At 42.6% G+C, this 23359-nt stretch overlaps 1 protein-coding gene across 2 annotated transcripts in view; it reads left to right on the top strand.

The window, feature by feature from the left end:
- Window positions 1-20420, top strand: part of LOC120736866 (serine/threonine-protein kinase BRSK2-like) — a 37816-nt gene extending 17396 nt beyond the window's left edge. Inside the window, exons 9-21 of one of the 2 annotated variants that reach the window (XM_040037213.1) lie at window positions 1650-1681; window positions 2337-2501; window positions 7326-7423; window positions 7585-7735; window positions 7862-7922; window positions 9664-9940; window positions 10187-10235; window positions 10975-10986; window positions 12607-12730; window positions 12855-12956; window positions 15352-15460; window positions 19066-19155; window positions 19248-20420. In XM_040037213.1, the coding sequence (XP_039893147.1) occupies window positions 1650-1681; window positions 2337-2501; window positions 7326-7423; window positions 7585-7735; window positions 7862-7922; window positions 9664-9940; window positions 10187-10235; window positions 10975-10986; window positions 12607-12730; window positions 12855-12956; window positions 15352-15460; window positions 19066-19155; window positions 19248-19462 (1485 nt within the window). In that variant the 3' untranslated portion in view covers window positions 19463-20420. The remainder of the gene's footprint in view (window positions 1-1649; window positions 1682-2336; window positions 2502-7325; window positions 7424-7584; window positions 7736-7861; window positions 7923-9663; window positions 9941-10186; window positions 10236-10974; window positions 10987-12606; window positions 12731-12854; window positions 12957-15351; window positions 15461-19065; window positions 19156-19247) is intronic. The other variant, XM_040037214.1, reaches the window with a different exon arrangement.
- Window positions 20421-23359: the final 2939 nt, after the last annotated feature.

Below are 23359 nucleotides of genomic sequence, written 5' to 3'. Positions count from 1 at the left end.
AGTTACCTGGATGACAGATATCAATATGTCGAATTCAATAATGTAAAATCTAAGCAGTTGAAGGTAACTTGTGGTGTTCCTCAGGGCTCTGTGCTGGGCCCTAAATTATTTATATTATATATAAATGACATATGTAGTGTTTCCAAACTGTTAAAATGTGTATTGTTTGCTGATGATACCACTCTGTACTGCTCAGGTAAAAACTTAGAACAGCTTCTGACTACAGCGGAAAAGGAGTTAAATATATTAAAAAACTGGTTTGATGTAAATAAGTTATCATTAAATATAAAGAAAACAAAATTGATTATTTTTGGCACTAGACAAATGAAAAATGTATCTAAAATCAGGGTTAATGGAATTGAAATTGAAAGAGTGTACGAAAATAAATTTCTTGGAGTGATAATTGATGATAAGCTGAGTTGGAAGTCTCATATAAACCACGTGAAAACAAAAATGTCAAAAACCATTGCTATTCTCTATAAAACAAAGCATGTCCTGAACAAAAAAACATTATACACACTTTATTGTACTCTGTTGCTTCCATATATGACTTACTGTCTGGAGATATGGGGTAATGCATATAAAACGAACACTCTTCATATTTTCAAGTTACAAAAAAGAGCTATAAGAATTATAAACCAATCAAACTATATAGAACCAACTAACATTTTGTTTATTAATCTGAATACCCTGAAATTTTATGATTTAGTTGAATATAAAATGGCACAGATAATGTATAAAGCACAAAATAACTTGCTTTGCCCCAGTACTCAGAAGCTGTTCAAAGTCAGAGAGAGTCAATATGACTTAAGGGGAACAGATTTCTTTAAAAAAAACAAGATAAGGACAAATATAAAGCAGAGATGTGTTTCTGTTAGAGGAGTTAACCTGTGGAATAGTTATGACAGTGATTTAAAAAGGTGTAGTTCATTTTCCTTGTTTAAAAACATGTTTAAAAATAGAGTATTAGAAAAATATATAAATCAAGAATGAAAAGAGCAAAAAGGAGAAAAAAAAACAACCTCTTGATTCTTTTGCTTTGCTGTAGTTACTTATCTAAGGTGGAAAGTTTTTTTTTTCTTTGTTTTTTTTGTTTGTTCGTTTGTTTGTTTGTTTGTTTGTTTGGTTTTTGCTTTGTTTTATTATTTTCTTCAAGCCCTGTGTACAGGAGCTGCATACAAAAAGATATTTTGTGAAAAGGGTTGGCGTAATAAGCAAATGCTTCAGCCAATACCTTTTGATTAGCCTTGTCTCATGCTTTCTTTCATTATGGTAGATTTTTGTTCTGTTTTCATTGTTTTTTTTTTTTGTTTTTTTTCACTGTTTTCACTGAGATTTGAATTTGAATGCTAATCAATAAAATAAAAAAAAAATCAACATTAGAACATGGGTGGAGATACTGAAAATGTAAATCTACTAAAATTTTTATTCAAAATTATAGGTAATTTACGATTAATCACTCAATCATTATCATAAACTTGATCATTTTATGTTATATCAAACATAAACAGATGTGCTTTCCTTAAAAACGCTGACATTTTTCCCAGAACCCAGAGTTGAGATGTGATTGTACATGTAAATAAGTCACAATAAGTCTCTTTAATATGCTTTAATGTGCTTTAATATTGGCTTGTGTTTTTTCAATACAGCTTGAAGCAATACAGAAACACCCCTGGTACCTGTAAGTGTATTTAACTTTTTATTTTGTTCTTTTGTCCGTCTGGCTTTTTTTTTGCATTTTACATTTTCCCCTCTCTATTCAATGCACCTCCACCCCTGCTGACTTTTTATACATACCAGCTTACTATGATCCTTCAAAGGAACCGTAAGAAATCTCTGCAGAATTTCCCCTTGTTAAATTTAACAAAGTCAAATAGCATTTTATAGAATCATAAGATGTCTTTCCTAATTCCAATTCTTAAATATAAAGCTTTTAAGTCGCACTGGTACTGAAATACCGTGTCTCATACATAAAGTACACCATCAGTGAGCGTTAACTACAAGTAGGTGAGTGAATCCTGTGATCTATTTTGGGATTTCTCTCTTCAGTCCTGCAGTCTTGGAGACCAAGAGTAGCTCCCGGCCTGGATTTTGGAAAGCAAAATTAAGCTTTTCAGTTATTCTCACATTTTTATTTTCTGTCAGGGTGTAAGTGAAACAATACTACCTCTACTATCTCTTTCAATAGTCATGCTTAAACCAGATCTATTTATAGTTAAATATGAAAGCCTGTGGCTGATGTGGCGGTGTTCACTGCACCACATGCTAAACTTTCTTCAGAGAAAGCATTTTTAATTACACAGCCTAAATAGACTGACTTTTTGTTTTTGTGCCAGGGGCGGTCGGAACGAGCCCTGTCCAGAGCAGCCTCCCCCTCGCCGAGTGTGTATGAAGAGGATACTGTCCTTAACTGAGCTTGACCCTGATGTCCTGGAAAGCATGTACTCCCTAGGGTGCTTCAGAGATCGGGTTAAACTCACACAGGACCTTACAAGTGAGGAGTGAGTAAATACAACACAGAAATGTCCACTTTTACATCCGAGATATTGCAGAATCTGTGACAACCACAGTTCAACTCACAAATCAGATTTACGTCCACATGCCTGTTTCTCCGTTATTCTTCCTGATAAATGTAACACATGCCAGATTTGACCTTATGACTTAAACGAGTTAGCCACATGAAATTTTCAGGGATAAAAAGCTCCTTTAAGCTCTCTTAAAACCTGCAACAATTGCATCATGGGATATATGACAGTTTAATGTCCGTGATATAGAGTAACAGAAACAAGAATTGGTAGCCTGGACAGTTAATCTATTTCCTGAATATTCACTTAAGAAAATTCCAAAAGTACATTTTCAAATGTCCTTCGAAGGTTGCCGCTATGAGTGGAGTGGCTCTGCTCATAGTGTGAATCATTTGTTCTTTATTTTAGCCATTTAAGCTCCCGTTCTGTTGCCTTTGAGCCAACTTAATTCTGATTTGCTGCCCCTTGGAAGGGTTTGAATAGCAGGTGGGCAGGACGGCTTTGGTTACAGTTTGAAAGAGTCCTTAATCTGATCTCTAAACTTTTTTTCTGATTTAGTATATTTCAGTTTCAAGTATTAATAATTTTAGGGGGAAAAGCCACAAAATAACAATAAGAGTAAAAGTGAAAAGGAGAAAAGTGCAATTATTTATATAGAGAAACCATCAGAAAATCCTCTTAGACGCATATATAATTATCTAGCTGTGCAGTCCTTAGCTTTATGAAACATGTCTGCAGTGCAAAATAATTTGTATTCTTATCCTTATTATATCCTGGCTCTTTTACTTGCCACAGCAGGAGGAGCAGTTTTTCATACTACAAGCATGCAGACAGGGTTAGCAACCACTGTAGCAGAAGCGCTAGCAGCTAGCTGATCCATGTGGCAGCAACATAACTTCCAAAACTGCTAATGTTTGTAATAACTTGTTAATTTGTTGCCTCACCTTCAAATAATTCACAAAGGCAGGTTTAGAGTTGACACTGAACTTTGTTAACATGAACAATGAATACTTACTTTCCCCAATCAGGAAGTGACCCAAAGCAAGCAAAAAAAGTTAGCTAGTAGTGTGTACTTTATTTAGACATTATGCATCAAAATGTACTTACTGTATGACCAAGTTACTCTAATACATGATTTTTTTTCACATATAGATATTAGATTTAGCAAAAGATGACCACTTTCTCTCAGTTATATAGTTTGCTACCTAGCCAGCTAGCTAGACATAGATACAGGTAGGTTAAAAAAGTCCATCCATCTTCATCCGCTTTATCCGAGGCCGGGTCGCGGGGGCAGCAGCCTAAGCAAAGAGGCCCAGACCTCCCTCTCCCCAGCCACCTCCTCCAGCTTATCCGGGGGAATACCAAGGCGTTCCCAGGCCAGCCGAGAGATATAATCTCTCCAGCGTGTCCTGGGTCTGCCCCGGGGCCTCCTCCCGGTGGGACATGCCTGGAACACCTCACCCAGGAGGCGCCCAGGGGGCATCCTTGTCAGATGCCCGAACCACCTCAACTGGCTCCTTTCGATGTGGAGCAGCAGCTGCTCTACTCTGAGCCCCTCCCGGATGGCCGAACTTCTCACCCTATCTCTAAGGGAGAGGCCAGCCACCCTTCGGAGGAAGCTCATTTCTGCCGCTTGTATCCGCGATCTCGTTCTTTCGGTCACTACCCACAGCTTGTGGCCATAGGTGAGGGTAGGGACGTAGATCAACCGGTAAATTGAGAGCTTCGCTTTTACACTCAGCTCCCTCTTCACCACAACGGACCGGTGCAGCGTCTGCATTACTGCAGCTGCAGCCCCAATCCGTCTGTCGATCTCCGGCTCCCTTCTCCCATCACTCGCGAACAAGACCCCGAGATACTTGAACTCCTCCACTTGGGGCAGGAACTCATCCCCGACCCGGAGTGGGCACTCCACCCTTTTCCGGCTGAGAACCATGGCCTCAGATTTGGAGGTGCTGATCCTCATTCCCGCTGCTTCACACTCGGCTGCGAACCGTTCCAGTGCGAGCTGGAGGCCCTCACCCGATGAAGCCAACAGAACCACATCATCCGCAAAAATCAGAGATGAGATTCTGAGGCCACCGAAGCGAAAGCCCTCCGCCACTTGGCTGCGCCTAGAAATCCTGTCCATAAAAATTATGAACAGAACCAGAGACAAAGGGCAGCCCTGGCGGAGCCCATCACCCATCGGGAACGAGTCCGACTTATTGCCGGCAATGCGAACCAAGCTCTTGCAACGGTTGCATAGGGATCGAATGGCCCGTAGCAATGGGCCAGACACCCCATACTCCCGCAACACCTCCCACAGGACACCCCGAGGGACACGGTCGAATGCCTTCTCCAAGTCCACAAAACACATGTAGACTGGTTGGGCAAACTCCCATGCACCCTCAAGTATCCTCGAGAGGATAAAGAGCTGGTCCAGTGTTCCGCGACCAGGACGAAAACCGCATTGTTCCTCCTGTATCCGAGGTTCGACTAGCGGACAAACTCTCCTTTCCAGCACCCTGGCATAGACTTTCCCAGGGAGGCTGAGGAGTGTGATCCCCCTGTAGTTGGAACACACCCTCCGGTCCCGGTCTGCCAGTCCACAGGTACTGCCCCTGATCTCCACGCAACATTGCAGAGGCGTGTCAACCAGGACAGCCCTACAACGTCCAGAGCCTTCAGGAACTCGGGGCGGACCTCATCAACACCAGGGGCTCTGCCACCAAGGAGTGACCTCAGTGACCTCGCCCCCGGAAATTGGCGGGTCATTCCCCTCATCCCCAGACTCTGCTTCCTCCTCGGAAGACGTGTCAGTGGGATTAAGGAGGTCCTCGAAGTATTCCTTCCACCGCCTGACAATTTTCTCAGTCGACGTCAGCAGCGCTCCGCCAGCACTATACACAGTGCAGGTAGCGCACCGCTTTCCCCTCCTGAGACGCCTGACGGTAAGCCAGAATCTCTTCGAGGCAGTCCGAAAGTCTTTTTCCATGGCCTCTCCGAACTCCTCCCACACCCGAGTTTTTGCTTCAGCCACTGCCCAAGCCGCATTCCGCTTGGCCTGTCGATACCTGTCGGCTGCCTCCGGAGTCCCACAGGCTAACCAAGCCCGATAGGACTCCTTCTTCAGCCTGGTGGCTCCCTTCACCTCTGGTGTCCACCATTTGGTTCGGGGATTACCTCCACGGCAGGCACCAACCACCTTGCGGCCGCAGCTCAATGCAGCAGCTTCGGCAATGGAGACGCTGAACATGGTCCATTCGGACTCAATGTCCCCAGTCTCCCTCGGAATGCTGTTGAAGCTCTGCCGGAGGTGTGCGTTGAAGATCTCGCGGACTGGGGCCTCTGCTAGACGTTCCCAGCACACCCTCACTACGCGTTTAGGTGCACCAGGTCTGTCCAGCGTCCTCCCCCGCCACCTGATCCAACTCACCACAAGGTGGTGATCAGTTGACAGCTCAGCCCCTCTCTTTACCCGAGTGTCCAGAACATATGGTCGCAGGTCTGGTGAAACGATTACAAAATCGATCATCGACCTGTGGCCTAGAGCGTCCTGGTGCCACGTGCACTTATGGACACTCTTATGTTCGAACAGGGTGTTCGTTATGGCCAAACTGTGATTAGCACAGAAGTCCAATAACAAAGCACCGCTCGGGTTCAGATCAGGGAGGCCGTTCCTCCCAATCACACCCCTCCAGGTCTCGCTGTCGTTACCCACGTGAGCATTGAAGTCTCCCAGCAGGACAACAGAGTCTCCAGGTGGAGCACCTTCCAGCACCCCCCCAGGGACTCTAAGAAGGCTGGGTACTCCGAACTGCCACTCGGCGCATAAGCGCAGATGACAGTCAGGACCCGTTCCCCGACCCTAAGGCGCAGGGAACAAACCCTCTCGTCCACCGGGAAAAACCCCAACTGTACCGGCAGCAAGCCGAGGGGATATTAGAATACCCACCCCAGCCCGCCACCTCTCACCAAGGGCAACTCCAGGCTGAGACAGAGTCCAGCCCCTCTCCAGGAGACTGGTTCCAGAGCCCAAGCCATGCGTAGAGGTGAGCCCGACTATATCTAGCCGGTACCTCTCAACCTCACGCACTAACTCAGGCTCCTTCCCCACCAGAGAGGTGACATTCCATGTCCCTATTGCCAGTCTTGGCAGCCAGGGGTCAGTCCGCCAGGGCCTCCGCTCCTGGCCGCCACCCGGCACACAATGCACCTGACCCCTATGGCGCCTCCTGCGGGTGGTGGGCCTGCGGGAGGATGGGCCCATGTCTCCTCTTCGGGCTGTGCCCGGCCGGGCCCCATGGACTAAGGCCCGGCCACCAGACGCTCGCCCTCGGGCACCCTCCCCGGGCCTGGCTCCAGGGCGGGGCCCCGGTAACCCTATCCCGGGCAGGGTAAGCTGTTCCCTCGATATTCTTTTCATAAGGGTCTTCTGAATCGCTCTTTGTCTGGTCCCTCACCCAGGACCAATTTGCCATGGGAGACCCTACCAGGGGGCAAAAGCCCCCAGACAACATAGCCCCTGGGATCCCTGGGACACACAAACCCCTCCACCACGATAAGGTAGCGATTCAAGGAGGAGGGTTAAAAAAGTCATTTCTTTTTAATGACCACTAGCACACAATCCTGCAAAAACACTTCAGGTCCTGTAGAAGTTTAACTAGCAATCCATGAAAGCAAACAAAGACATCATCGTCTTGCACGTCTTGTTTAACATATTTGTAAAGTCTTTATGATGACCAAAGACTGACCATGCGGCTGTTACATTTTTTCCCCCAGCATTTAATTTCTGCCTTACTACGCTTGTTTCTGCAGGGAGAACCAGGAAAAGATGATCTACTACCTCCTGTTGGACAGGAAAGAGCGATACCCCAGCTGTGAGGACGAGGATCTGCCACCAAGAAATGACATAGGTGAGATCGTCCTGACCATAAAAAAAATAAGATGTAAAGCTCTAAATGTATATGTTAACCTTCATTCATGCTACTATTTATTCTTGAAAATGTCCAGAGATGTTTTTAATTATTTCTTGCATTTCCATTTCAATTAATTCACAAATATTTTTGTCTCGCAGACCCACCCAGGAAGCGTGTTGACTCCCCCATGCTGAATCGTTATGGCCGCAGTCGTCCGGAGAGGAAGAGTTTAGAGGTCCTCAGTGTCACAGAACAGGTTTCTCCCACCCCGCCTCGCAGGGCCCTGGACACTAATGCATACAGCCAGAGGTACTAACTGTTTAAAACTACAAGTGAGAACAAAGTGTTCAGCTTTGGAAGAGATTAGAGCTACAAACTGCCAGAATATTTTTTTGATGATTGAGCGTATGTGTTATTTTCTGCTGTCTTTGAAAGGTCTCGTTCAGTCAGTGGGGCCTCCACAGGTCTGTCCTCCAGTCCTCTTAGCAGTCCCAGGGTAAGAACTTCACCCTATATTGTTTCTGTGTGGATCTCGGTGGCTAGGTTTAGGCAATTTTTCTGTTTAGTTGTTTTAAATGTTTTAAACATAGTCCATATAACCAACCCATATCTATTCAGAATACATATGCTGTATTTTATATTATTTGACAACATGATTGTGTAAAAGTATAGGAGTGGCACAGACTGTTACAGTTCATTTGTAATTTGCACCCATGTGACAGAGTCTTTATACAGTTATTGTTTTTGTAAGGACACTAAGCTACAGCTCATCTTCATTACTCTCTCAGATTTGATACAGTGTAAATTGCTAACAGATGCACAGTTTCTCAGTTTTATTGTATTAGCTACATATGCTAATGTAGAGCTCCGCAGATTTGCTGTTATTGTTTATGAGCACTACAAAGAAGAGTTAACTTTTTAAACGATAAACCATTAGCATAAAGCTAGTAGAGCCAGAAAGTTAGCTTAGCTGGACACAAAGACTGTACATAATGAGCTGCTGGAAATATCAACTAGCAGACCAAGTGTGTATTCTTCCACAGCAGGAATGTTTCCATTTCCATATCTTTTGCTAAAAACTGAATTTCTAAAGTAACAGTAGTGTGAGGCTGTGTTTGGATTCAGATGGTTATTTAAAGACACACAAACACATACAAAAACATTATTCTTTGCCTAAAATACATTTAATAAAATGTAACTGCAATATACAAAATCACAGGTCCAATAATTAATCATTTAGGAATTTATCAACGGAATGTTTATTTAATGTATAATTTCATGGAAAACTTACATGTAATGAAATTACTCAGGGATTTGGACCTTTTTTATTAGAGCACTGATTTTGGTAGTTATTAGTATTAGTGGCTATTAGTAATCAAAATACATCATTAAATATCATTCTCACGTGCTTTTCTGCAAGGTAGTGTGTTGTAGCGTGATACCAGTAAAACACAAATAGTGTGTCTCTGTGTGTGTGTCTCTGTGTGTGTGTGTCTGTGTGTGTGTGTGTGTGTGTGTGTTGTCAGTTGCTTTAGTACATGCATCATCAGTTCAGGTCTTGACAAAAACAAATTTCCTGTATTGTGACTTTTTAATATATATCACAAGCTCTGGCTGTCATCGCTTCTCATGCCTCGCCATCATATCGTTACATCCTGAGTCATATGCATTGTCATGTCATGCTGCCTCATGCAAAGATCTCTGTTCTCGTGCTGACATGGGTAAAAAGTGTCTGACAGACACACATTTATGATAGAAGTAGAAGTAATTAATTCCATCGTTCGTTGTTGCATCTCGATGAGGTTCGCTGATAAATCATATCCATGAATCATATTTCATGACCATTTCTTCCTCTCACATCTGTCTGTACCTGTTTCCATCTCTCTCTGTCTACCAATCAGAGTCCGGTCTTCACTTTCAGCCAACCAGAAGTCACCTCCACCTCCGCTTCCTCCTCCAAAGACCCCAAACCAGGAAGTGCCACCACCCCTCGACCTACCCGCCCGGCGCCTGACCCAAAAACCCAGACCTTGCCCTCAAAAGGCCCCGCAGAACGGCCCCAGCTTCACACCATGAAGTCCCTCCCACTCCAGACACCACGCTCCCCTTCCCCTTCGCCCTCCCCTATACTCTCCCCCATTCCACGCTTCTTCAACTTCCCGTCACCATCTGTCTTCAAGTCCAAGAACGTCCACTCGTCCTCTAACTCCTCTGCCACCCCTCCCCCTGTGTCGCAGGTCACACCGCAAGGCTCGCCGCTGCCCACCCCGCTGGGCACGCCTGTGCACCAACTCCAACACCCTTCCTCCACCACCCCTCCCTCCTCTTCCTCCTCGTCTTCTTCCTCCAGAGCGGACGGAGCCGGAGGGGCCTCGCTGTCGCTGACCCCGCCCTCCAGCCCGGGGGGCAGTGGTGGGATGGCCGCCTCGGGCTCTGCTCACTGGAGATCCAGGCTCAACTCATTCAAGAACAACCTTCTGGGCTCTCCGCGCTTCCACAGGCGCAAACTACAAGGTGAATAAGGAGTTTAAAACACACAATTAAAGAAAATAGTCTTTTAGCCAAGAGCAAATGAATCTTATGAAGAGATGAATCCAAGATAGAATCTATTGTTACTAAGAAAGTAGCACGTGTTCCAGCCTGATGCCTGGGGCTGTGTTAAGTAACATCTTGTTTTCTAATAATATGTAATTACAGCAATTATATTTGAGCCTGTCATCAAGAATTACTGCCCTTTTCTTTCCCTCTCTCTGACTCCAGTTCCTACATCAGAGGATATGTCCAGCTTAACGCCAGAATCCAGCCCAGAGTAAGTACAAACATTCAATCAGTTTTCTTTCCTACAACTCAAAGGGGCGCACTGGGTTTTGCAAAATCCTCCTTCTTTCACTTACATGTCTAAAGACCCACAAAGTAAGAGAAAAGCCCATCCCCCATCACCGATCAGATCATCCTCTCACTTTGTTCCTTTCCTTCTATAGATCAGTGGGCTTGTCTCTGAATCAACAATTCAAGTTTGCAGTCATTTCTGATGTCGTAATCGAATGAGCAGCAATTTTTAGATGTTGATCTCTTACATTCAGAATGAATGGAGCCATTCCTGCTAGCTCTAAACTGTCACAGCCAAAAAACCAAATATCAAACATTTGTTGGCTGCCAGGGTGAATACAACAATGTTTATTTATTTCTAAAGAACCGATTTGTGTTAGCACGTAGCATCTAATGCTGCTACAGTCAACATCAGCACTGACTGTCCCCCGCAGCACACAGATGTGTTGAAAGTGTAATGCTGAGGCACAGCCAACAGTTTTAAGACCGATTTGAAACCAATATGCAGGAACTGTGTATTGGTTGTTGGTTGCTCTGCTTTTTTCATCTTTTCTTTTGCCTTTTGTGCTTCAGTGCAAACTACACTTAGCTGGCTTTCACCTCTTTAGCGCTGTTTGCTTTTGTGCTACTATCTCTCTTCGCATTTACTGTGTTTTAATACAGCCAACTTTCCATTAAAGCTCTTCTCATGTATATAATTTTTCTGTTTCTGCTGTCAGACAACAGAACAGGTATGGCACGTTAACTCCTTGTTAATTAGCCGTCACTTGCAAGCCATTTTCCGAGATAAAAGTCACGATTTTACCAAAATCACCATAGACATTGGTTTAAGACACAAGTTAAAGCTGCTGTTTGCAGATAAACATTCAGAAACTGAGAGTTTGAAGCATCATGTTCACACCATGCTTCACACTGAAATAAGTCATTTAGAACAGGGCTAAAGGGCTAGTTTATTATAACACAGCAGAGAGTAAGTTTGCTCCAGTATCTTAAGTTTAAGATTCAAACACACACTCTGGGGAGGAGGTGGGCAGATCGAAAATATTAATAGCCTGAATATCAGCACTGGTATCAGTATTGGACCAATACTGGCGCGACAAGATCGATACTTTGTTTCTATCCTCTGTGTTCAGTATGTAGCCGACTGAATTCTGTTTAATAAATACTTTTTTTGAAAATGAAAAACATTGTAACCTTTGTTGATTTTATTCGTAGCCTACAGCTGACCCAAAGTCGTTTAGAGAAAGACACATTGACATTCCAGGTCTCCAACAAAGCTTGTTTCAAAATTCATGAAAGGCTGAACAGGGTTTTTTTGTTGTCTGAACTTTTTTAATGTTCAAAGTAAAAATCACAGAGATTTAGTGGTGAAGAAGATTTATCTCGTAAGTCATGACACACTGCCCTCCACTACATAAGCTGCACTTATTGGTTGAACGTATCGCTGTTGGTATCGGCCTCGGTTTAGGCCATGTAAGTACTTGGTATTGGATCAATACCAGAATTTACAATATGGCACACCTCTACTGGGGGGATGTACGATGGCCCTCAAAGGTCAAAAGCACTTCAAATTAAAAAACAAAACAAAACACCAACACATAGAAAAATGCTACAAAAGCACTCAAAACACAACAAACACTCGAGCGAGTGTTTTTTGGAGAGACGGTAACGTCATGGACCAGCTGCAGAAGTGACAAGCTAATGGCAAACAGCTGATAGCAAACATTTATCTACAGTATTAAATGAATCTCATCTTTTTGTCCCTCACTGCACTCTCTCAGAGGACTCCTTTACATGCTCTGGTTTCAGTCACGTTATTTCCTGTCCAAAAACACCAATATTTGCTGGTGTTCTCTTAAGCTGCAGTGCATTTGACCTCTCAGGCCACCGTAGAGATGCCTGACTTACATTATCATATTAGAAAGAGAGAACATGTGGAGCTTGTTATATGGTTTTAGACACTGTTAGACTTTGATTTGCAGTTCAGCCTAAAACACTCAGCAGCAACATATCTGAAAAAGAGTAAATGACAGTAAATCGTCATCTTTCACTAAGTAACCAGGTAACTTTTTACCACTTTTACTGTGCTTCACCCAAAAGCCAAAAAAAACCTCTGTTACTGTGGGCTGACACATCAAGAATGAAAATACATGTTGCTTAGCTCTCCACTGTGACGTGTGATATTACTGTGTTATCGACTGACTTGGTTGTAGTTGTGCTTTCTTGTCCATTTTTAGTGAATTTAACCTTTAATCTCTGTGCTGTGTCAGTGCTTATGGATGAGTGAGCCATTATTTTTCTATTTGTACTGTATAAAACGTGTGACTGAAACTAATCTGATTAATTTGCAGGCTGGTGAAGCGGTCCTGGTTTGGTAACTTCATCACGCTGGAGAAAGAGGAGCAGATCTTTGTCTTGATCAGAGACAAGCCGCTCAGCTCTATCAAGGCTGACATCGTCCAAGCTTTTCTCTCCGTGAGTGCAGACAAACTTAGATAAGCTTCGACATACTTGTACGATTCCCACGGCGGTGTTAAACGCACAAATTTGAGATTCGATCGTCATATTTTAGTATCACTTTTTTCTTTGTCTTCTGCAGATCCCATCCCTCTGCCACAGTGTGGTGTCTCAGAATAGTTTCCGGGCAGAATACAAGTCCTCTGGTGGTCCTTCTGTCTTCCAGAAACCTGTCAAATTCCAAGTATTACTCCGTTCTTATTACCTCCTCAGCTCTAACAGAAGTGTTTTGCATGTTGTCAGTCAGTCTTGTAAGGAATAAGCACTTTTGATGAACACTTTAAAGTTCTAAAACCTTTTGGTGGAAGTACTCCTAAATGTACAGTGAGTGGTCTAGATGGAAGATGTAGGGGGTGTCCACATTCATAGGCTGCATCCTTCTGAGGACCCGGCCTTCATGGTCTACGTGACCAGGTCCTCCGAAGGCTGGGTAGGCCGTAAGTGAGCGGCTGTGAAATGGGTCTAGTCTTCAGTTTTGCGTCACCGCTGTCTCGGTGGAGTTTAATAAACTCAGCCGTCTGCTCTTTGCTATCTAAAATATAAGAAACAGGACACTGGTGTAAATCCTCGACCATCTCACACTTCTGTTTAATCAGTTTTCCGTTTGACGTTTATTCAGCTGTGTGAAAACTATAACTTTAATCACAGCCAAACCGATTTACTGCGTAACAAATAAAACACTGAAAAAAGCCAAACAATGACATTTTTAAGTTATCTAAGTGACTCATATATCCTGTTTACCCAGAGTTTACCCCCGTGGGGGGTTTGAAAACGATGTGCCGGGAGTTCGCTGTACTCGCCCTGGCTAGCTATCAAGCTGGTGGGTAACAGACGTCTCCGAAACTGTCGGAGCATTATATGCAAATATGGGATGTCTTGATAAACCGAGCAGATATTTGAAGTTTACACAGCTACATTCTTGCCTGAAAATATCTTAAAAGTTTATTTTGTGACCCAGAAAGAATAATAAAAGTAATATTAAAACTAAGTAGCTGCCGTCATTGTTGGAAACTGGAATTGGCTGCGCTATGCATTCTGGGGTAGGTTGGGCCACGAAGGATACACCGACCCATCCTTCAAAAATGGGGAAATGAAGGACGCGTTTGGAGGAGTCTTCGAATTTGGACAGCCTTCGTCGTGTCACTGTGATGTAATCGGCCTACAAAAGCGGCCTGATGCTATGAATTTGGACACCCCTGTAAACTAAGTAGATGTAAAACTAAAATGTAAATGTGAGCAAAGGACAAATATTTGGCTCTATGAATGAACCAAAGCAGAGCAAAATTAACCTATTTTGAAGTGGAAGCCTTATGTGACGGACGAAGTAAGAGGCGATGCCGACTTGTTAAAACAAGTGAAACTAGCTAGCTAGCCAATTTATAGAACGAAGGACCCAAATGCTGGAGTCAAGGCAGAGAAAATAACAAAAAGCAAGAAACAGATATCCAAAAAATTTTTAAAAAAAAAGAAATAAAAAAATCGTCATTTACAGAGAATACACTAGGAGAGGTACACAGATGCTTCATCAAAGGAAATAGGGGAGACGGGACTATGAGTGGAGACAGCTGGGGAACAAGCCACAGATGAAAACAAGTGAAGACAATCAGAGCAACAAGAAGTCTAAACCAAGCTCTAGAGCAGGGGTGTGGAACTCCAGGCCTCGAGAGCCGGTGTCCTGCAGGTTTTAGATATCACCCTGGGTCAACACACCTGGTAATGGCGTTCATTATTCAGGCTTTTATCAAAGAACTGGGAGCTGCAGTGTACTCGAAGAGGTCTTATAATATACTGAAGATCATATAAAGAAAAGCATCAAATGTACTACAGTACAGTAATGTCACCTTCATGTTCACACACACACACACACACACACGTAGAAAAATATTTAGTATACACATCCAGAAATGCATATACTATTATATATTGTACATATATTTATTAGTTTCAGATGTAGCCATTCTTGTATTTTGCTTGTTTACATTATTGTATTTTGCACAACTCTGTTGCTTGTGAAGCTCGCACACAAGAATTTCACTCACATGTGCTGTACCAATGTACCTGCACATGTGATGTGACAATAAAAGTGATTTTGATTTGATTTGTTCTAAGTAAAGGTATGTATTTGTCATGGAGCTGTAGCAGGTGATTACCCTCAGGGACCCGTGTGGCCCACAAGCAGCTGATAGTGCTGAATGAAGCAGGCACTAAATTTGGTTTTATTTAACACAAACCCAGCTGAGTCGGACCTATTATTTTGATAACACACAAATACTGCCTTACACAGTGTACAGATCAGAAATGTTATTCATATGTAAAGTGGTAAACCACTGAAAGTCTTTGTCTGCCTGTATTTTAATTGCAAATAATAATTAAAATTAATAAAAAAAATGTTATAGTCTAATCTTCCATGGAGTACGGCTGAAGGTTGCTCTGTTTATTTTACAAACTCTTTAGCCGAGGTAATCTGGTGTCACTATGTGTAGAATTTGAAAATTTCCAATGACAAAGAAAGTGAGCGTTTTCAAAAATGCAGCAATTACGTGGGCGCTTTGATTTACAGAGTCCTTTTCCTCCCGTAGGTGGACATCGCTTTCTCTGAGGGAGAGAGGGAGCGAGAGAGGGAACGAGCAGAGAGAGAAGGGAGACGAGAGCTGGGCATTTACAGCGTGACCTTCACTTTAATATCAGGTAGGAGACCAGAGTCCTAACGCTTCCACATGTGAGGAGTTACCAGACAGATGCAAATGAATGCTGCACTGTGTCAGGGGCATACTTGTGTTTCTGCAACCTCACCCATTCAGCAGATTAAAGCAGAACCTCTGTGAGTTAAGGTTTGGTTAAACAAGCGGAAAAGGGGGGAAATTAGCCATGTGATACGTCTAAAACATTTAATATTCAACCAATGGAGGAAAAACGTCTCGTTTTATAGTTTAAGATTTATAGTATTAGATGAGAAGTCACTGTCAGTGATGAACACATTGGAAAATACACTATTTTTGTTGCAGCTGCTTCACAATAAAAGCCCAGCTTGTTTTCCTAGAAGATCTACAGCGTTAGGAGCAAGAAACAGCAAGGCTGACACTAATGAAACTGTATTACTCTCTGTTATATGCATGTGTTATTTCATTCCTTCACAATCTGTTTGAATCCACTGTGAGGATGGTTGACTGCATTCCTAAAGGTGACAAATACAAGATAGAGAAAATTACTGAAACGATCACAAACACTTAAACTGGGTCTGACATCATCATGTTTGAGCCAATAACAGCACCCGATTTATCAGCTAACAGAGGAAAATACAGTGCTAACTAAAGTCTTTAGATTTTGCTGTGGAAATCAGAAGATGTGTGCAGTGATGTGCAGTTGAGCTTGACAGACAGTATTTGGTAGGACCACCTTTATTCTTCAACATACTTTGAACTCTCAGGCAAGTTTTCTCCTTATTTCTTTAAGTAGTCCTCAGGAATAGTTCTCCAAGGTTCTTGAAGGACATTCAAAGCTCTACTTTGGATGTTGGCTGCCTTTTGTTCTGTCCTCTGTAAAGATGATCCCACACAGCTCTGGGGAGGCCAATCCATGACAGATTGTGTTCCATTGTGCGTTTTTCTATCCAGGTTATGTTTTTACTGGATTGGAAGTGTGTTTAGTATTATTGTCATGCTGAAAAATGAAGCCATTGCTAATCAGACACTTTCCAGATAGTACTGTCACTGTTGTACCTTTCTGCTAACCTTCTCAGCACTTGTTGACAAAGAGTTAGTACTGACTTTCAGTCCAGTTCCTGTGTATCTCCAGAAGTTGATTCTGTTCATCTGGACGTAGCGTTTTGTGGAAGAAACATTTCGTCACTCATCCAAGTGACTTCTTCAGTCTCAGCTGACTGCAGGTTTCCCCAAATATTATAAACAGTAGTAGTAGTCCGTAAGAGATTACAGGATGACCCCAACCTCAGCAACTGGACCACTCTCAGCATCGACCAAGTGTGTTTGAACTGTGTCTTCATTCCACCTACTTCACATACAAGGGTCAGTTCTACAGGCAGAAACATGGGTGTGCCATGGGCTCCCCAGTTTCACCCATCGTGGCCAATTTGTACATGGAAGAAGTGGAAAAGAGGGCTTTGCTATCCTACCCTGGAACACCACCAAGCCATTGGTTCAGATATGTGGATGACACCTGGGTGAAAATCAAATCTCAGGACGTTTCACATTTCACGGATCACATTAACTCGGTGGACCGACACATCAAATTCACCAGGGAGGATATGAAAAGTGGCAGGTTAGCCTTCTTAGACTGAGATTTCCATCAGTAATGGGGGACATCTAAAAGCTGACGTGTACCGTAAACCTACACATACGGATCAGTATTTAAGGTTTGACTCTCATCATCCACTGGAGCACAAACTGGGCGTCATCAGGACGTTACAACACAGAGCGAACACCATCCCCACTGACACAGCGGCCAGGGAGGCAGAAGAACAGCACATCAAGAAGGCCCTGAGTAAATGTGGTTATCCCAGCTGGACTTTTGTCAAAGCAGGAAAGGCACCTAAAGAAAGCTCCAGCCGATCAAAGAGAGAAGGACAACCACTGCCCAAGCGAAAACCTGTAGTGATCCCATATGTGTCAGGAGTATCGGAGCAGTTGAGATGCATTTTTTCTAAACACCGGGTCTCTGCGGCTTTTAAACCCCGAAACACGCTGCGCCAAAAATTGGTCCACCCCAAGGATCGGGTCCCCCGACACAAACAGAGTAACATAGTGTACGCTGTTAAGTGAAGGAGGATTGTCAGGATTTATACATCGGGGAAACCAAACAACCTCTGGCTAAGAGGACGGCACAACACAGAAGAGCCACCTCGTCAGGCCAGGACTCTGCAGTCTGTTTACACCTACATGCCAGTGGACACTCTTTCAAGGATGAGGATGTAACATCCTGGACAGGGAGGAATGCTGGTTTGAGGGCGGAGTCAAGGAGGCCATCTACGTGAAAAGGGAAAGACCATCTCTGAATCGAGGAGGGGCCTAAGGGTACATCTGTCACCATCTTACAATGTTGTGATTGCAGCCATTCCCCAACTCTCTGTGAATGGCACTCATGGCCATTGATCAGTGGGCTTTGATCAGTGGGCTTTGATCAGTGGTCATGAGAATTTGCATAATTAAGATTAAGGAACTGACCTCCCAGCCCATTGTTCCTTCAGTCGGCTGGTTTCAGTCGTTATGCAAATGTACTGTTTATAAGATCAGAAACCTGCAGTCAGCTGAGACTTTTGGAGATTTACTTACCTGGATGACTGAGCATGCATCAAGACACTTCCTGTGTAATTTGGCCAACCTCAGCCCCGTTTCCCTTCCACTGAGATCATTTCTGATGATCAACTGAAGGGCAGTTCAGCTCTCAGGTCCTGTGCCAGGTCTTTGCTGGATTTCTTCCTGTTTCTTAAGGACATGATTTTCACATACTGTTCATCTGCTATAGATAGCTTTTAGGCCTGCTGCCTCTTCTTTTGTCCTCCACTTGTCACACACATCATGCTGAGATATGCCAAGAATTTACTTAATAGCTGAGCCCCTCTAGTGGGCAATGAAGGTATTCCATGTGGGTCTGCATATTAAGAACTTATTGATACTTGGAGGATTTGTCTTTTCTTTTTTTAATTATTGTTTTGGATAAATAAAAAGGGATAAAGGTATTCTCATCTAGGTTTTGGTATTTAGCTTAGATATACTAGGAAAGCCTTACAGGAGAAACTCATCTAATAAAACAAATTCATCCATTTGGTTCTTGCTACCAACACTCCTGTTTTTGACCTGTTTTTCATCTTGGATATCTCCTCATAGGAAAGAACGGTCAAGCATGTAATGGAGCAGTTCAACAAGTAAATGATCAGAAGATCAAACTGTATTACTGAAAATACAAAGAAATACTTCATATTCTCCATGTGTGATGATCAGAGTTCTGATTAAAGGTTTGGGTGGGCCAAACATGACCCAAAATGAGTTACTGAACCCATAAACTCAGCAGGTAAGTGTTCACAAAGGTCGAGTTCAGAAAGCTGTTTTTCAATTCCTTCCAAAGGATAGGAAGTCGTTTTCCAACCAGAGATATTGCCATCTGGTGCAGGTTTAAGGTGCTTTCACATCGGCTTTATTGTTCTGACTCAGAAGCTGTTTCCACTTTTTATGCTGTCTGTGGATAAACCCAGTACAAATTGGACTTTTAGACTACTGTCCTTTTACCTAAAATACTAACTCATAAGTGACATATTGATTTTTTTTCCCTCTATTCAGGTCCGAGCCGCAGATTCAAAAGGGTAGTGGAAACCATTCAAGCTCAGTTACTGAGTACTCATGATCAGCCTTCTGTGCAGGCATTGGTTGGTGAGTAGCACCAACACACCACCAACAGCACACGGAGTAGTAGCTTGTTAGCTTTACTTCATCTCTCCCTAACTTTACCTCTTGCCGTTTAGATGAGAAGAACGGTCAGCTTTCCCGCCAGCCCAGCACTCCTACACGTCAGAACTCCAGGAGATCTGAAAGCGGATCGGAGCGGGGAGAGGGGGAGCATGCGGCAGACGGGGGGAGCAGTAGCGGAAGCAGCAGCGGAGCCGTCTTACAAAGACGAGGGTCGGGGAAAGACAAGGCCAGACTCTCGCCGTCCAACGGGACACAGGCTCACCCTTGAAAAGAATGTTGTGGAAGAGAAGTGAGGGCCCTATGCCGGGCCCTTTTCTCTTCCTCTCTTTAGTCCTTTCCACATTCTTTCCTTTCCTATTTCCTTACTTCCTGCCTTGCTTCATACTTTTAGTCCTAAGCAATGGGATGGAAAAAGGGAGAAGATTTTCCTTGAAGCTGATCTAGGGATTTAATGAAGATTTCCCCCTGAAATGGCTCGTTTTCTCAGAAATGTATATTTTTGGAGACTACTGGAGCTGATCTCTAATTAGCCCTAAAGGATAGCTTCACCCTCCTGGGACAAGCCTAAAAACAAATGATGTCCAAAAAGCTCCACTTTACTATGAAAATAGAAGAAATTTAGTTCACCTGTTCCTATGGATCGAAAAAAAAAGCACATGAAGTTCCCACTGACCAATCACATGCAACACATTGTTCAAACTCAACAATCAAGTTCCCACCCGTCAGTCAGAGTGGCTCGTGAAGATGTTGGTCAGTGACGGAGCGCATCAAGGCATTCTCATTCCTCATTTCCTGGCTGTCTCATGAATCAGCAAGTCTTTTCAGCATCACCTGACATGACAGGAAACCATCTCTGCTCTCGTCTCATCAGTTTCTAATTGAAGGCTGCGTTAAGGAATGAAAGTAACCAGAGCTATAGGGAGAGTCCTGTTTTAGACTCAGTTGTGAAAATGGATTTAATTCTTAAATTATTAGCCAACTTAATGCTGTGCTGACAATGGATCTGATGTAGCTATGTAACATAACCCTACAGCAAAGTGAATATCTTAATCAACAAACACAACTTGCTTGAGTGTATGAGAAGTCCCACAGTCATTTCTGAATTACACTTATTTAAAGCTATGATACCATATTGCCTTTAATGAAGGAGAAGAAAAAGTGGATATCCAGTTAGATTTAGCCCCATTTTAAGGACACTAGGACACACCACAGGCAATGCTAGGGGAGAAAAAGGTGGATACATAAACACAGGAGGTCGAGCAGTATCCATTCAGTAGTAGAAAAGAAGAACAAGTTGTGAAAAGCCTCCAAAGCAATCTTGGAGAAATATTTTGTTAAAAGAGGTTTGTCTCATATAACATTCACATGCCATATACACATGGTTTTATTGTTCACCGTAGTTCTGTTCTACATACTGGCTGTGACGTCTTAAACTTGCGCCCTAATCGGAACCCCATTTTAACCCTACGCTGCAACCTTCTGGTTGTTTCTGGTTACTGCGTAAGTTAGGATGTAGATTTCCTGCAGAGGTCTAAATCAAGCTTTACCTTCCATAAGTGGATCTCCAACAAAGAAGTGACAAAATCTTTGTTCCCTGGCAAAGTGCATGCCAGTGTTCAGACAAAGCTAGTATGAAGCTTTAGCGTTAAAAATAACCAGTCTCCTTTTCCACAAACAGCAGTTGCACATGAAGGCCTTGCAAGTATGTAGATCTGTCAAATGCTGATTGTCTTATCTAAACTTCTCAGCATTTCTCTGTTTTTCCTTTTTTGTCCTTGCTCTAACACAAGTCTGTGTTAGTCCAACCAGCGTCAGGATACGGTCACATTGGAAACCCACAAATATTCACCTAATAGCTTGACTTAAGTTACAGTAACATATTTTTGGAACTTATTAGGTCCTAAGAGCTTGTTTACGTATCTACATATCCTCTCCATTTTTGTTTTTCGTGTCTTTATAAAGGCCAACTTGAATCAAACAGCTCCAGCTACCCAAAAGTGTTGTGAGTAAATTTGTCTTCAATTTCTGATTGTTGGTAGCATGTCTTAATGATGACTTGGTGATGAGTGAGAACCTACACAGATCGTCATTAAAATTTTGGTGAAACTGCCAGCCTTTAAACTTTGAAACACACTATCAGCAAATCGTTTAACTTAGCTTAACTTTCCTTTGGATGATTTCCTTGGATGATTGAGCGTCCATCAAGACTTTACTGAAGCACTGTGCTACAATCTGTAATGTAACCTGATGTATATCTCCCTTGAAATGTGACTACACATCACCATCTGACCATCCCGCTGGCATAAATTCTGGAAATGGCTACTTACGTAGCCTCTACAGAGATCCCGCACACAATAGGAGTTTAGGCTTGACATGTCTTTTACTGCAACCAGCCACCAGATGGCAGTCAAGTAATTTGGTTTAGAAAAATGAGTAGATATCTACTGTTTTTTATTTTTTTTATTTGTGAAGTTCCAAATTCTGCAAGCTGCAAATAACTCAGTTATCTTATCCATTTCGCATGAACAGTGCTGTTTTCAGACAGTGATGACACGATGGAAAAACATTATCCACCCTTATTCAGATTTTAGTATTCATGCAGTATTCTTGGATGGCTGTACACACTGCTAGCTTTATAGTTTAGCTACCTTTTCTGTGTTACCTAAATAGATTGAAACAGAATCATTGAAATTAGCAGATATGTAATTTCCTTTTTGTAGTTCTTTTTAATATGTGGTTTCTAAAATTCCTGATATTTCTTTCTTAAAAGTTACACACAAGCCAGCACATGCTGGACAAATATGACAATTTCATTTTGATAAATTTAGAATACAATGAGCTACAGCTCAATATTTGCTAAACCTTTATATGCAGGGTAGGGCGCTGATTCTACCGAGCAGTAGATATATGTGCATGTGAATATTGTACTGAGAAAAATTCAAACCTCTCCCTCAGTAGAAAAGAATTAAGAAATGACTTGCAGGGAACTTCTATGCTCATTTCCAGACCATGATATTTCTACTTTGGAACACCAGAGCATCATTGCATGATTTACAGTTTAAAATATAATTTCTTTAATCTTTTAAAAATCCTACCTGTAACCCTTCAGTCATTTTAGACCAGGGGTAGGCAATTCCAGGCCTCGAGGGCCGGTGTCCTGCAGGTTTTAGATCTCACCCTGGGTCAACACCCCTGAATCACATGATTAGTTCATTACCAGGCCTCTGGAGAACTTCAGGACATGTTGAGGAGCTAATTTAGCCATTTAAATCAGCTGTGTTGGTTCAAGGACACATCTAAAACCTGCAGGGACACCGGCCCTCGAGGCCTGGAGTTGCCCACCCCTGTTTTAGACCCCCCCTACAAGCCCAATTTCTTCCAATTGTCTTGTTTCTGGAAGCCTGCAGAGGGGCAGGACCCAGAGCTTGTAAACTGTACTGACTGAATTATGACTGTAGCAGATGGCATTACTTTTACATATGTTCATTGCATTAATATGTTTAATATGAGCATTCAGCATCTTAACACTAGACATACAAATCATAATAGGTCCTCTTAAAGGTAAATGTGGAAGAAGTCTTTTTAAACAGGACACCCAGGTGTTTGTTTGCTTTTTTGCCCAACAGCTGGGCAACAGAAACCCATCCTCAGCTGCATTTCCTTTGATAACAATGCAAAACTGGCAGGTTACAAATAACTGCTTTGTGTCTGTAGTCATAAAGACTCTGTACACAAACTGCCTGGCAAGGAAAATGAAGCCACATCTAAGGAATGAAAGATGCTTTTTTTGGTTTCTACTTTATTTCATTTTTATACTCTGATCCAGCTTTTGCGTATGGGTATGTTTTGTTTTTTTTAAGTTTTTTAAGTTTTAGAGTCTAACACCAAGATAGCACCAACCATGTGAATGTCAAGAAACGTTTTTGAAACTATTTAAGAGGGCAGAAATAGTTTGTTTGTCTATTTATTGAAAAATTTATTTATTTATTTATTAATGTATTTATGTATTTGTGTATGTATTTATTTGCATTCCTGGATTATTTTCAATAATGGATATAGGGGGTTATAAAGACAGGGAAGTGTTAGTTAGATGTCTGGTACTGCAGACAAAAACTAAACAATTAGTCCAAAGTTTTTTTGTTTAAAATTCTAACATTTTAATGCT

The sequence above is a fragment of the Simochromis diagramma genome, unplaced genomic scaffold, assembly GCF_900408965.1.
Source record: "Simochromis diagramma unplaced genomic scaffold, fSimDia1.1 OVJJ01000516.1, whole genome shotgun sequence".
In the NCBI taxonomy this organism is placed as follows: domain Eukaryota; kingdom Metazoa; phylum Chordata; class Actinopteri; order Cichliformes; family Cichlidae; genus Simochromis; species Simochromis diagramma.
Note: the sequence above shows the minus strand (reverse complement) of the source record. Positions and strands in the feature narration are given on the sequence as shown.